Source organism: Apteryx rowi, unplaced genomic scaffold (assembly GCF_003343035.1).
Source record: "Apteryx rowi isolate R43461 unplaced genomic scaffold, aptRow1 scaffold_18, whole genome shotgun sequence".
Lineage (NCBI taxonomy): Eukaryota > Metazoa > Chordata > Aves > Apterygiformes > Apterygidae > Apteryx > Apteryx rowi.
This window is the reverse complement of record NW_020448085.1, coordinates 1,256,784-1,272,377: the sequence shown is the minus strand read 5'-3', so window position 1 is coordinate 1,272,377 and position 15,594 is coordinate 1,256,784. Positions and strand designations below refer to the sequence as shown.

Here is a 15,594-nt window from a genome sequence, read left to right as displayed (position 1 = left end):
GGCAGCCAGATTAAACTCAAGGCTTTTGGCCTGATTACTATGGCTGTGGTTCTGTAGAAGCAAGATAACGGCGACTGCAAAAACCAGCAGAGCTTCTGGTGGATTTTGCCTTGGTTTAGCTTAACAAAATGTGACGCTTACTGTTTATAAATACATCAGAAGAGAACAGTTTGAGCTAAAAGGCAGTATTGGCACAGCAACAAAATGGCCATGAACAAAAACATAGGCTGGAATTAGAGGTTTCTACCCCGCAGAGGAGCGAAGTTTGGGGAACAGTTTTGGAACGGAGGGGAGGAGAGTGAGAAACTAGCCATTTTTAACATGAAATTTGATAAATTGATGACTAATGGAATGACTAACAATGACAGAGGTTTGAGCCCAGTAATCCAACGCGTGCGTTTTAGACCATGTTTCTAAGCGCATATTTTCTTTGGAGTTCATTGCAAGGATTTAAAAGAATTGGGATTCTTATGGGGCTTTTTGCCCATTTCCAGGGCCCCTGTGCTGTTAGGGGAAACAGCTGTTGGCTGCAAAGGATCCTTCTCTAATGCTAAACGAGAAGTGCGACCCCGCTTTGGTGTGACTGTTTTAGCGAATCTGGACTGCCAGGGGGTGAGGGAGTGTAGGATGTGAAGTAATCATCTGCAGCAGAGCAGGCTTTGGGAGACTAAAACAGCGCGAGCGAGGTGGGGATGTTCTGATGTTTTTGCAATCCCCAAAGATACCTGCGTGTCTGGGGGAACCCAGGAAGGGCCGCAGCGTGTGCGGTGTATGTGGGTGCTTGGAGATTCGACTCCGGGTTGCAGAGCCACGCTGAGAGAGAATATACTGGAGCCCGGCTGTGCTCCGACCGCTTAGCGGATAGAAAATGCTTCCAATTTAGCAAAATGCGAGCCCCGAGGGCTCCTTTCCATGTGCTGGCCGACTTATATGGGACCAGTCGGATGGGCAGGTAGCTATACGTTTAGCCCCCACTTCAGTTCCACGGATAATCCCTGTTTGTGTGCATTGCGCTTCTTTAAAGTAATCAATAAAGCTGATTTCTATTCCAGCTGAAGAAAAGAAGAGCAAGCCCAATCTTTGTTTGCTTTTATGTGGATTCAGCTCCTTTGTGGTCTGGTATTTTAAAAGAAGCCCGAGAAGGTAGACTCATGTACGCGGCTTGTGTGGTCAATGCCAGTGCTCGATAGGTGGTTTTTGAAAACGAGGGGTTGTTTGAGTGCTTGACAACAATTCCCCCCAAAAAGTTCACTTTTCGTGTTTGACGTTTAAAAAGAATTCGTAGGTTAAAGAAATGAATGCTGTTTACCTGAAATCTAACCCACAGCCTTATGGCTGTTAAGGACTTTCTTGCTGGTAACGCATTTGTGTTGAAGGAGTAAAGCTTTGCTGTCTTCAGTGGAATTTAACCTGACACTAAGCTTACCTGCTTAGAGATATCTTTGGCGTCAGCTGTATTCAGTCATGCCGTAGCCCTAATGAGGCCTCCTGAGCATTATTTGACTCTTATGAAACAAAATTGTGATCAATTAAGGGCAAATGAATTGGTACTAGCATATGTGTCTGAAAGCAATCCAGTTACAGCGAGCTAAACAGGGCGATCAATGTCAGCGCTGCCTTTCCCCAGCGCTCCTGCAGGCTTGATGCAAACTTTCCTTTGGCTTCCAGACGGAACATCAGAAGCAATAAGGATCATGTGGAAATTCAGAAAATTTAATCAGGCACGATGGCCCAAACTGTTAGGGCAGGACTGCCGTGCGAGGAGAGCGCAGCAGCAGCAGCAGTCCCTCCTCTGCGCCTGCCCTTCTCAGGCCTTTCCTTCAGTCTTACGATCACAAGGGTCCCTGGCGGTGGGCTGGGGCTCTTAACAACCTTGGGTTATTAGTATAGCATGGAGAGATCGGAGCGGGCGCTACAGTTGTGGAAAGCGTAGAGAAAATAATGATGAGTCCCTGCATTTATAAACTGTCTTTAAGCATGGGAAACGATGGTTGTCAGTGAGTTTAATAGTTGTATTTGTTAAGACGAGCAAAAGAAATACAGCTTCACGTAGTGTGGTCGTCCAATGGAACGATGCTGGAAAACATGGTTAGGAGCTGTGCTGTGCTTGGATTTTAAAAAGAATGGCCAACTTGCTGGGTTAAAACTCTGCTTTCCTTAACGCAGAAGAGAGCAATATGAACAGGATGGAGACTTCCCCCGGTAACTGTACGCTTAAGTTACTTTAAATGGCTTCTAGACTATTAGAAGTGGCAGAAACTCATGAAAAAGTAGTCATTTTTCTCACAACAAAGAAGCCAGTAGGTGGCTGTTCTGTTAGGAGCTTTGGAGCATTTTGAGGCTTCTGGTCTAACTGGGAATTCTGCTGTAAAGTATGTTTAGAAAGAACTGTTAGTTTTCTGTATGAAAGAAAAACAAAGGTCTGGACCTGTGGGCACAGATATTAGATACTCCAGCTGGTCTTTTCATCCCCTTGCTGCGGACCAAGTCCTGAATACTGACACTGGAGAAGGAGTGGGAAGGTTGATACCACAGGGGCAGGTTTGGCTGTTAGAGGACACTCGGACTTGAAGGACAGTTGTCAGGACATGAAGACGCTGGCTGAAGGATAATTTTAGGGCTTTTCAACCAACAAATTATCCTTTGTTTTGTTCAAACCTATCAAGTCATTGATGGTTTTTACCCAGATAGTGGGTAAAAGACATAGGGATTTCTTCTGGGTTGGAGGAAGGAACTCAGATCTAATTGCCCTTATTTCAATAGAGAACAGGTATTAACTTGCATGGTATTAACAAGTTGGTCGCTAGTGTCACCGGCAGTATCTCTTCCTTGCTCTCCTTCCGTGGCTTGGACAGGACAAAATGATTTGCTCTCATTTGTTCTGTCCGCTTCCCTGGTTCGTGAATTCACATCAGCATGCTGCCAGAGGTTTGTGGGGGCAGGGGGGAGTCTTTTTTCTGTTATAAACTTTTCATGGTGGAAGAATTTCTTGACAAAATCTTTTTTATTCTTAAAAGATATCTACAGAACTCACCAATAGATGTCATAGACTTGAGTCTTCTTCCAGCTTTTTGTGTCACCAATTCAAAGTTTCTAGACTTCAAGTTGGCTCATCCCAAATTCGGCAAACTGTAACGCTACTAGAAGATTTGTCTGTCTTTGGATCTATCCACGCCGCAGCGTGGGGTGTGACACACGGCGAGTGTACGCATCTACGCTCGCTTCCGTCTGCCAGCACGCGAGCAGCGATGGCAGCGGAGGCTTCTGCGCTAGCTTACAAACCTCCCCGGGACCTTGACCCGCGCTCCAAAGGCTACTCTTTATTGAAGTCTGGACCCAGCACAGAATTACTGGGAGATGATGGGCATTTCCATCCCCGGTAACATCGCCTGATGTAGCAGGCATGCTCCAGCTCACGTGGTGTGGTAGTCGTGTGTTTGAATGCGAGGGCTGTGCAGCTCTGTGCTCCTTCCAGCTCATTTCTCTCCATCAGCACTAAGCATAAATTGTGATTTGCTTCAGAAAAGAAAGGATTGTTAACCAGGCTGGTTGGTTAAGAGTGTAAAGATCTGTGTGATTGAATTCAGGCACGCTTTATTGAGTCGCAAGATGGATGAGTCCTTAAACAAACGTCTTTTAAGCAGTTGTAATGGCCCGAAACAGGCTTTGGAGCCCAGAGTCCAATAGCAGGAAAGGGGAAGGTGTGTTTTTGCAGGGGAGGAAGGGCTCTGGGGCACCAAGTCCGGCTGCAGCAGGTTTGAGCTGCGTTTCGGAGGGCCGGACACACTGCCTTGATGGTGGACAGGTTCCCTGGCCGCAGCCGGGACAGGAGCGGGCAGCAGGGCTCGGGGGTTGCCGCTGGAGCTGGGGTCTCGTCCTGCAGCACGCTATCGGCTTCGCTTCGTTTTTTGAGGATTTGNGGGGGGTTGTAAAGCTGACTGGTCAAAGCAAATAGTTAGGCTAAAACTGTTCATGAATTTGGCCTGAATTTTCCAAATAATTGCAATTAGAAAAAAGTGAGGGTAAGGAAGCAAGAGTTACAAAAGGGAGACAGGTGCTGTGCCATTTTCCACCCGGGTATTGCTCTGCCTTCTGCCCAGCACCCGGCTGGGTAAAGCCCTCCCAGAAGACATGAGGAGCTGGGTTCAAATATCACCCCCCGGCAAACCCCCTGGGAGCCCAGCCCCTCTTAACTTCTGCCTCCCCCTTTGCGTGGGTGCTAGGCAGCGCGTGACCTCTGCAAACATGCCCAGGGAGCACCTCCTGCCCCGGACTGCCCTCCTGCCTTTAGGTTTTCCTGGGCTGCAGCAGAGCAAGTGCAACCTCCGGAAATGCACTGCGTTTTAGTACCCGAGCTGAAAAATCAAATAATCCCACGGGCTTCCAGGTGGAACATTTGCATGGGCACAGCCCAGCTTCACGGAAGTATGCAGAAGGGCTAAACGAGTTAAAAATGAGCTTGCCTTTTGGAGGCAGACGCCAACGCTTGTTTGTGACGACTTGCTAGTACGGTCTGTGAGCCTCCATGGAGTTGGTATCAGTTATCTAGCTACCATCTTCTGCTGAGGATTAATGAGGTAACGTATGTGGAGGCACAGAAAGGGGACAGGTTAGTGGCAGTAAGATTATTTGTAATTATGAGGGAGAGGCCCCATATGACAGAAAATGAGCTGCCTTTCCAGCTCACCCTATAAAACAGGGATTAAACACTGTTGAAAACACCAGTAAAAATAGTAATAATGGTGAAGCCATCCTATGAGATGCTTTATGTGGAACTCCAGTCTGAATTATTTAATTTCTTCAGTGCATCCAGTGCACTGTGTGAACAGGAATGCAACTTGTGTAACTGCTCTCTTTGGGCTTGTAGTGTTTTGCAAATGAACCTTAAGAGCGGCGCGTTTTTCTTGATTTTTTTTTTTTTTCTTCTGATTTTCCAACAGGAATGTCCTAGTGGGGTTGTTAATGAAGAGACATTCAAACAGATCTATGCACAGTTCTTTCCACATGGAGGTAAGCAGAGTACTTTGCGCCTGTCAGGTTTATTGAAGCATGTCTTAGCATTCATTATTGCCAGCTGGCTGCAAAACTACGCCAGGTAATCTGGGCTAGAAATTTCCATTGCGCTTAGGCTTTGCAAAATCTTAAACAAAAATATAAGTAGCAAGGTAAGGAAATTAATTTAGGCCCTTTGAATAGTTACTTCACAAGAATACAGACAAACCCACATTGAAGATTGCTACTAGCTGTCAGCCCTTTTTTCTACAGTAAACAGTGCAAGTCTGGAATAGAAATTGGGGATTGATTGTCTTGTCTGCTACCGACTTTCTGGATGGCAGAGAATTAAATCACTTCCCACCGGTGCGTCTTTGTTTCCCCCTCTGTTGGACTGCGGTGTGTATGGGATCTAGCACAGAAGTGTCCCAGACCTGTTTTTGTCCTATAAATAAATCAAAACGTTCCTAGAAGTGGTAGAGCAGTTCTCAGTTGGCCTATGAACACCTAGGCAGCTGAAATAATAACTTTTGGTGTTTGTGTAACTAATTAAGGCAGGGTCACTTCATGCACTGGAATATTCAAGTATTGCATTAAACCTCTCAAATAGCATATGTTGTTGCCACCTTCTGAAAACGTCAAAAATCTGTATGTTCATGTAACTGGATATGTTCTGTAGGGATTTTTTTTTTTCCAAATATGAAAGAAACCGGTCATGGTTTTAAGCTTTTTTCTTTTTAATAAAAGATGCAAAGTTTGAGGCTTCCCAAATGTATCCTATTCTGTAATAGCTGCGGAGTACCGTCATTGTGGGAAGGTGACTGAGGTTTCTGCAATTGTGTGCATGTGCATTTAGTTTAAGGAGGTCATCGTTAGTAAGTGGTTTCTGAACTAAGTGTCAAGATAAAACATGCTATGCTTATTTTTATTATATGCAGTTTTACACTGCATGCAACCTGAAAGATACACACCTAGAAAATGTTCACGTTAAATTTCACTATGGACTTGATGATTTTTGTTGTTGCTTTTCTTCTGGCTTTAAAAAGCAATGAGACCATTGTTTTTTTAACAGTTATGCAGAAAATTAAGCATTTATAATTTAATGTAATTCTGGATGTATTTCATGTTTCCAACCCAAGTTCCAGTAACCCCAAGGAGCTCCCAGTACCCTGAGTAACTGCACTAACTCCTTTTGTGAAGTGGCACACACCTGAGGTGACTTCTTTCCTATGTGGGAAGAACAGTTGGGCACAGAAACCGCCTCTTTTCATAGATAGATACATTTTTTCCCCTCTACTGAGGTTGATGAAGATGTGCCATTATTTTGTTTTGTGTCCTATTCCCCTGAAATACGGTTCTCCCTCGGTTAATGATGCTAGTAGTGCAACCGTGCCTAACGATCAGTCAGTTTAACAGCAGAAGTATTTTCACATTCTCCACTGTTTTCTTTCATTTGGTTTCCAAACTGTTTGTATAACCTTACAGTGTCATAAATTGTGGGATTTTGGATTCCTCAGAGATTTTTCTCACTTTTATGGCTCTCCATACAGATAAATTTGTACATCTCACATGTAGTGACGTACCTCCAAATCACAAATCTTTGTGCAGTGTCATCCCAGGCTGTGGTATTTTTGTTGCACAAGGCTTATATCCTTGACAGGTTTTCATTTTTGCTAATTTGCCATCAAATGTTGCTAGTGATCTAGTATTTCTTTATGTATATTATCTGCTATTGAAATAAAACATTTAGTTTGTTATTTTAATAAATCCTTTACTTTAGCTTAGTAAGGCTTTTTGTAGGAGTGTGCCACTAATAATTCCATGTTTTTCTTGTGGAGATATTTTCTTTCTGAATCCTTCTTTTAAAAATGTAGTAGCCAATTTTTTATCCTGGAGTCCAGCGTATTCTATGCCTACGAATGACAGTAACCTGAGCATTTGGTTTTTCTGCACGTTGCTACTCTTCCCTGGATTTGAATAATGTGAGAATATTTCATCATTTCGTAGGGTTCAGACCAAAGAGATGCTGAGGTCATTCCATGTGAGGGCCTGCACAGCATGGGTCATTAAGTGTCACCAGATGCCCAAACGCTGAGTACGAAGACTCAAGCTAGACTAACTCTGTGTGCCATAGGCAAAGAACAGAGGAGAAAAAAAACACATGGCTCCTTGAATAGCAATGAAATAATTGGGTGATATTAATTCCAGTTGCTTCCATTTGCTAAAAGTTGCCTCTAGTAACCTGGGGAGAAGTGTGAATTGTCTCCAGAGCAGAGAGAGGCCAATGAAGATCTTGAGGTCAAACACTCATTTGATTTTCTGCATACTGTTACTGTTTTTCCCCGTTAACAGCTGTCCTTCACATGGCCGTAGAGGCTGTTCTTATCAATAGAAAAGATATATATTTATATTTTTTTAAGACCAGCAGTTTCAAATTCAAAAGGATGAAAATATGTTTTGGATGAGATTGCTCTTTAACAGACAGTGGAAATGTGTCTTATGCTCCTCTCTTCTCGAGCTTGGGCCAGTGAAAACCTCCTGCTTCCCTCTGCCCCAGTCATTCCCTGGTATCCTGGTGCCACTGAGGTTCCCACCAAGACCTTACCAGCACATCCAGCTTTCCTTGGTTGCTTTCCATGAACCTCCCGTGGCTAATGCTGAAGGACTTAGCCTGGCAAAGCTGAAGTTTGGATGCCCTTGTCTGATCTGGCAAACAGAGACATTCTTTGCTTTTTAAGTACAGTCCCATAATCCAGGCCATTACCACTGTGATGCAAGCTTTTGCATTTCAAGGCTGTCTGGTTTTTTTTTGAGGGGGGGGTGCAGGGGGAGGGTTATATAATTCCACAGTAATTTTTACTAGTACATAGAACATCTGAAGAAGCTGCAAGGTTGTTTTCTTTTATCCCAAAAGAAAATATGATCATGAACACTGTTTAGAGCCATTTATCTATAATGAACTGCTATATCAATCAGTGCTTTTTTTGTCTTTCAGATGCTAGCATGTATGCACATTATCTCTTTAATGCGTTTGACACTGCACAAAATGGCTTAGTGAAGTTTGAGGTAATTGTTTTGCGTCCTGTTTTGATGCCTTTTTCTCAGTTTTGTGTTTTGAAGCTTCTCCATCCATCTTCCATTAGAAACGGGCAGGATTCGATGGATTACGGTTTAGAGGTTTCAGACCAAAATCACTAGGTGTTTTAAAATTTGATTCATTTTGGTTAAGGCTTTCCATGCAGATGGAGTTGCACGTTTCCTTTGACTAGAGAAACACGTGATTCACATTAGACAATATCACAGGCAGCGTTAATCTTGGAGGGCGAAACTGCGGCGAGTTTTGCAGCAGAGAGGAGAGGCTGAGGACGGGGGTGTATGAAAAGACACCAGCGAGCAGCACAGATGGTTTGGAGGTCGGAGGAAGGCAGTGCACCCTAGGCCTTCTGCAGCCATCCAAAAAGGTGTAGCAGGGTAACCCTTGTATTTTTGGAATTTTTTTTAAAGCTTATTTATTTAATATATTGAACAAGCATCTCAGATACTTGGCTCCTCACAGAAAGCAAGCCTACCCGTTAACTAAAAAGGCCTGTTCTTGCGGCCACAAATAGCCGCCCTTAAAGCTCACGCGCACAGTCGTAGAGGTGCAGGCAACAGCAGAGGGAGGTGCTGAGCAGGACACCTGAGGAGGATGGACTTAATGGTTTGGAGGACAGTTCACTGGCTGATCATAAAACCAGAAATAATACGCAGTCCCTCCTTTGCCATCAAATGGTCAAGACTCCCAGTAAGTCCCAGGTGAGATTGAGAAATTATTTCACTTATCAAATGGAAAAGGAAATGTTAGTGCACGTATATGTGTTTCCCTTTGGCGGCAGCTGCAGTGGGAGTTATGCATACGGCACGTACTCAGTACAATATTAGAGCTTTCCAGAAACCTAAATAGACCAAAATGCAGCAAAATGCTTAGATAAGTATTTAAAAAATAAAATAAAATAAAATAAGTGCTGAGCTTTCCTTCCTGGCAAACCCGTCTCTTTAGTACTTGTCAAACATAAGCATTTTGTCCCCTTTTTTTGTATTGTTCAGCAAATTCAAATTTCTCTGAGCCCCGGGAAAAAGGAGCAAAGGTTTCTAAGCTGTGGTGTGCTGCCTCGGCAGCGCCGCCGGAGGTGACGCGGGAAGGACTAGGTAAATTAAATCAGGTAGCAGGAGCGGCGTAGCCGTGTTGGCTTGAAGCTCTGCCTCTGCTAATAAATCCCTGTGGTGACGCTGCTGTCAGTACCTGAGCCATTAGGCAGTATAGACAATAAATCAAAGTTATTGGAGGCAATAACTTTATTGTAAACAGAAAACAATTAAAAAGCTGCGTCCCAGACTGGGTAATTAGTGGCGAGGATTATATCTGACAAATGTGTCGGGGGTTTTGCCGGAGGAGGGAGGCTGAGGCTCTCCGCATTGGAATATGCTGTGGCATGGAGAGCCCGGGCTCTCCCGGTCCCTCTCAAAAGAGGCCACGGAGACCTTCGTGATCCCGATCTGCCTGACTCGGACCGGATCTTTGATTACGCCCACAGCCTGCCGGAGACTGGGGCCGTGATCCCGGAGAGGGATTAGCAAGTTAGCAGGAAAAAGCAGCAGTGACCACCAAAACCCCCCTCTTGCGCCTGCCCAGGCAACGGCTCTAATGAGTGACGAGCCCCAGGGCTCTCGCCGGGTATCAGCGAGGACGCGGCCGCGCTTCGGAAGCAGCCCAGGGTGCCGGACGCGCCTGCCCCTGGAGGCAGCCCGCGGTTCGGCCCGGGGCGCAAGAGCGGAGGTCGGTGCAGGGAGACGCTGCTACTCCATCGGGGCACGCGGCAGGGGAGTGCAGCTTCCTGCTGTGCCGCGGCTCCCCCCGGCAGAAGAAGTAAGCCCGGTGAAAGGGTAAGGCCTCGTTTGCTTTCCTCGGGAGAGGCTTGCCAGGAGCCGGTTGGAGCAGCCTGGTGCCAGCTCTGCAGCCTCTTCCCGCCGGCCGCGGGCGAGGAGGCTTCACGGCTCCGGCACCCACCAGGTCCTCCTGCCCTCGACCTCGCTCGGGAGCCCGACCCGTAGCGTCAGCTCAGCCTTTGGGTGCGCTGCGGTCACATAACTGAGGATTTTCCTGATTTTCCAACTACCTCATCCCCATTTGTCAGTGAGGCACTACTCAGGTCATCTTAGCACTGCGCTGTGGCCACTGAGCTCCCGCAGAGAGGGGACGGCTTTGGAAAGGGGGGCAGAGAGGTTGATGGCTGCGTGTTGTATCCTTAAAAAAAAGGGTCTTTTGAGCAGTTTTATGAAGACAGTGACTCGGAAAAGGATGGTATTAAAATTCACATCTCTCTTTCTGCCTCGAACCAGGATTTTGTGATGGCATTGTCAATTCTGTTGCGAGGAACAGTCCATGAAAAGCTAAGGTGGACGTTTAACCTGTATGACATAAATAAGGATGGCTATATAAACAAGGAGGTAAGGCTGTTTCTGACACATGTCCAGTTATTTCTGAAGAGAGCTGACTGGTTTCTGTTGCAGAGCATAATTAATTTTACAAGCAGCTAATTAAATGCAAATCAGACTGGACTTGAGCATTTATCTGTGTCTAAATAAAGTGCGTGGTGATCTTGTATTGTGTATTTTTTTAGCTGTATTTTGCTATATTATAGTGCTTTTAATGGATTGCTTTAGCCAGGAGCAAAATCCTAGTTATAACTATCCACAAAAACAACCTGTGCAAAGGGGAGGGCAGCAGGGACATTGGGTAGTCAGTGACTGAGGTGCAGGATCATCCAGGTAGCTCAGGTACATCCAGCTGCATTGGGATGATGGCATGGGCTTACCCAAGGTGCTGCAAGTCCACAACCCTGCTCACAATTCAGTGTTGCTGTCTAGTGTTCTCTTATTACCTAGCATTTCTTGTTTTCTCTGTGGGAAGCCTTGGTTTTGAGTATGATGACCTGACCGCTGCCAAATTTTTGCATGAAGGCACGCATGGGAGTGGGCCCGTTCTGACCAGCCACATGTAGGACATGATCTATCATCTTGAAACTACTGTGGGCACCTAGTGTGCTTGTGGGTCCACTACTGGTCCCTGAGCCATGCAGTAGCTTGTGCAAGGCGCAGAGAGGGGCCCTGAGTGGCCTCCCAGGGCTGATGTGGAGCTCCTGGCCCTGGCAGAGGTCTGGAGATGTGTGTCACAGTGGCAGCACTGTCCCCAGTGGTGGCCCTGACCGGGCTGTTTCGGCATGGTGGAAGCTGCAACACTGCGCGGCCAGGTCCCAAAAACGGGGGCGTGGGACCACAGGAGCCTCACGAAGGGCTGCTGCCAACTCATGGCACAGTGAGAAAGATGCACTTGGTTTTCTAGCTTAACTCATAGCTGGTGAGACATCTGTCTGCATGCACGTGTCTAGGCTTTCCGTGAGGGTGACAGCAGGTATGAGCCTGAGGTCTGCACCGCTTTGTAATAGAAAGCGAGTGAAGAAAAGGGCAATAAAAGAAATAAATGTGCTATCGTTTTTATTAACTTCCCTTTTGTGTTTTTGATGTCATGTCACTACTGCAGGAAATGATGGATATAGTAAAGGCAATTTATGATATGATGGGAAAATACACATATCCAGTGCTCAAGGAAGATGCTCCGAGGCAGCACGTAGAAGTATTCTTCCAGGTACTTATTTGATTTCTGGCGCGTTTTTCTTAGCATTTGAGCTATGCACTGATATGCTTTACTGTAAGGTTAGTCCCAAGGTCACTGCTACTCTATGCTACGCATCCCAAAATGAACCCTAGCTGCCATCCAGCCGAACACTGCAGTGTCTGCTGAGCTCCTGGCTCCAAGGTATCCCGCTTGTCTCTTGGCCCAACCCCTCGTCCGTGTCCATGTGGCATGTCCAGCAAGCCTAGAGATGTCCTGTCTCCCAGCCCAGAGGTGCTTCTCCTCGCAACGGCCCATTAAAAATAGAGCGAGGAGTATGGGTGCCAGTTAGTGAGGTACTGAAGAAATAAATGGTGCAAGACGGGCAGAGATTGCTGTGTACATTGGGGAGGGAACAGTTGGAGATGACCTCAAAAGTCAGAAATATCAGAATAGACAAGTGCTTAGCTGCCAGCAGATTTAATCAATGACACTCCATCTGCAATCTGAGCCTGTAAAGTGCCCTAGATTTATTCAAGCTGTATCAAGTATGGTATTATACTACAACTGCAGTGTTACATATGGAAACCAAAAATATTTGTTTTTATTTTGCAGAAAATGGATAAAAACAAAGATGGTGTTGTAACTTTAGATGAGTTTATTGAATCGTGTCAGGAGGTAAGGCCAAAATTGTAACCGCGATGAAAGGACTAGCTTGTGCCACAGTGTTTGCGTTCGCTTGGGGTGAACTCTGATTGAAATGAGCTGCTGCTCCGGATCCCAGGTTTCCTTTGCGCTGTGTAAAAAGCAGCCGCAGGATTCGGTCTGCGGTTGGGGTCTGGGAAGCCTGCTACTGATCAGGGAGCACAGGGTCAGGCTGAGCGCTGGGGAGAGCCTCTTCGTGCCCAGTGCTTTTATTTGCCCGAGTGAATTGCAATACCTGATTCTGTGACAAGTACATAACTCTCGAGAAAGCTAATAAAGCCCTTAACCTTCCTCAGTGTTTTTCTTTTTTAAGAGGCTGACAGTGTCTCTCCGACCTGTCCCTGGCTGTCATTAACAGGTACCACATTGCTGAAACAGTCCGGAGCTGAAAGTCTCTTTAGGACCTTTGTAGTTACAGTAGTCTTGTAAAATCCGCCGGTGGTTTCAAGGTCAAACATTAAAATAAATGCTGTAATCATGGCAATTGTAATTTTCAGGTTTGACAATGAACTCCCTCTTGCAAATTCCATGCATTAAATTGGTTGTAATAAATATTTGCTGGTATTTTTAGCACTGGCACAAAGACAAACATCTGCATGAATATGCAATCAGCCAAATGTCTGTTGTCTGAGACTGTAATTAACTGTGTGACTGTTTGGTCGGAGGTGCAAATAATTGCATACCAGCCATCCTGTGCTTTTCGCTTTCCCCGGGAAATCTGTCCCGTTCTGCAGGCAGACAGCCCAAGCCCGTACTTGAATGACGGGAAGACGCTCGCTGTGGAGGGACTGGGCTCCCATCCCACCCCTTGTGCGTAAAGTCTGGGTCTGGTAACATGCAGGACTTTCTCAGACAGGGATTTCAGGGGAAAAATGCCTTGTGAGCAGAAACATAATGGAAGGCTAATTTATTTCAGTTACAATTTTTTGATATCTCCTGATTATTGGTTTATTTCTGGCCTCTTCTTTAATTTGAGTGTTTGTCTCCAGGTTGTGTTTTATTTATCACATTCATAATTTGTCCTCAAGCTGGATGTGTGTGATAAGTGCTGTGAAAAGTGGTCCCAGTATTAAAGCAGCTTCACTTCACTTGGAAACGTTAGAGTTTCTTTAATGCTCTTCTCTAGTCTTGGTATGGTTGGTTGCTGCTGACGCGCTTGCATTAGGAGCTGTGCAGGTTGATACGCTGTAATGCGTGCTTTCCTTGCAGATAGGAGCCCCGCAACACTAAGATAGGCTTTTTTTTTCCTTTATGCAAAACAAACAAATGTGCATTTATAATGCATACCTTTGCCCGTTTTGAGGATATGACTCATGGACAATGAACTCAAGCATTGCTTTGGAGAGGATGGTTGGTTTCCCATGCAAGGCGCTACCCAGTACTAGTACCTGCAAAACCGTGTTGGAGGTGAGATGGGTGGATGCTGCTTTTTTGGGCAGGTGTAAAGATGGCCACGTTTTCAATGCCTCTAAAGAAGACAGTGGAATGAGATGCTGTAGATCTCTAAGTTGCATTACAGCCAAACAGTTATTCTGACTTTTGGAATAACTGAGCTCCTAGGGGAAAAAAATCATCTCATGTTTTTTGACTATTGCTCTGGTGATTACCTCAAAGTAATATTTCAAGTCACTTCATAAGAAACAGTCTAGTATTTCCCTTGTGTGTCTCCAACTTTCTCGGCTGGAGCTAAGAACCACAGAGAGGCTGGGATTTCATGTATTTGAATTTTGAGCTGGTTGTGTTTCTGGGATCAAGTGGTCCTTCAGGGCAGCTTACTTTTCAGTTCAAAGCTTGCAATTTTATTTGGACTGTTTGAGCATATTAAGTTAAGTGCACATTTTTGTGTTTAGGATCAGTGAGTTTCTGTGTGGGCACTCAGGTCCAAGGGCTCAGTGCAGTCACCAGCTCAGGAAAGAGTTTAAATGCTGATATCTCCTATTCTTTAGTGAAGCACAGCACATGCTGAATATGAGAGAATCCTGTGCTTGCATGCTTCAAACTGACTAAGGTGCCAAAGTACAAGGGGACTTCTTTGCAAGACCTAGACCTGAATCAGTTTAAGCTCGTCAAGGATGAAAAGTGATGCAAAAGCAAGGCTATCGCATTTTGTAGCACTGCAGAGCACCTCCTGGGCCAAACAAGGTTATGAACAGGGCTTTGTCAGTACTGGTTTTGTGACAATGTTTTCTCATTGCTTCCAGGATGACAATATCATGCGATCCTTACAGCTCTTTGAGAACGTCATGTAACCGCCTCGAGAGAGCGCTGTAGGAGTCAGAGACTTTGTGTGTAACGAAGAACCTCCTTTCTGGGTGAAAGCTTTTTACAGTTCAGCCATGTCCAGTGCGTGAGGATTTTGTATGACATCTCCAACCAAATGGCAACCGAACGCAACCAATCCCATATCTCCTTCTCAGAGACGCTGGTGGAACTTTATTTCATTTTGGAAGCATGCAAATATTTTAACGAAACCTGATGAGAGAGAGCTGCTGCTCGGAGTTCAATGAGTGATATACAATGTTCTGTTTGCTAGGCACAAGTCCTGCTTTTAATCTAGCAAGCTTGATTACTTATGATAGCACATGTCGATAATTTACTCGGCCATCTATTACGAGTGAAACGCTCAGTCCATAGCACCATACGGCAAAATGCTTTATGAATGCCTTGCCGTTATTTTGCTTTGACGAAAGTCTAATCTACCGGGGCGATCTGTGAGGTTGTAAAAACGAATGCTGAATGTACCTAGTGTGTTAAGCAGAAAGCCCACGTAGCTAATATCCCCATTTCTGCACAGATCCTGCTTTTCCTCTCACATGCACTGGTGCCACCACCCTGAGGTGAGTGGAGGTATCCCTGAACACATTAGCTAGAGGAGTTTCAAGCCAGTGTGAGCCAGAAAGGAGCAAAGCAAGTGTTGCATATGCAAATTCTAAACTACAGAACAAATCCCATTGAATGATGGTATGTTCTTGGAAGACCCGACAGGCTGATGAGGGCTGCCACATGAGGATGTGTACTGACAGTATTTCCAGCATGTAGTGGGACACCAGGTGATTCTCCAGGAATAGGGTGCCTCTCTCAGCAGCACTGTGGCCCCAGCCCATGGTCCTTTCCTTGTGGTTGGGCACACACTGCATGGATGCATCATTTGAATGTTTGTATTTTTCCAGTGGATATTAAAGCAAAGCATTTCCCACTTTATGAATTTATTTAAGCTTTCCAGTTTTGCTTAGTTGCTCAGGGTC

General features: G+C 45.4%; 1 protein-coding gene across 1 annotated transcript in view; it reads left to right on the top strand.

Moving 5' to 3' along the window:
* KCNIP1 (potassium voltage-gated channel interacting protein 1) overlaps positions 1 to 15,351 on the top strand; it is a 291,685-nt gene extending 276,334 nt beyond the window's left edge. The window contains exons 4-9 of the mRNA XM_026061301.1: positions 4,941 to 5,010; positions 7,988 to 8,058; positions 10,372 to 10,479; positions 11,573 to 11,677; positions 12,260 to 12,322; positions 14,551 to 15,351. Coding sequence (XP_025917086.1) covers positions 4,941 to 5,010; positions 7,988 to 8,058; positions 10,372 to 10,479; positions 11,573 to 11,677; positions 12,260 to 12,322; positions 14,551 to 14,598 — 465 coding nt within the window. The 3' untranslated portion in view covers positions 14,599 to 15,351. The remainder of the gene's footprint in view (positions 1 to 4,940; positions 5,011 to 7,987; positions 8,059 to 10,371; positions 10,480 to 11,572; positions 11,678 to 12,259; positions 12,323 to 14,550) is intronic.
* The last annotated feature ends 243 nt before the right edge of the window (positions 15,352 to 15,594 follow it).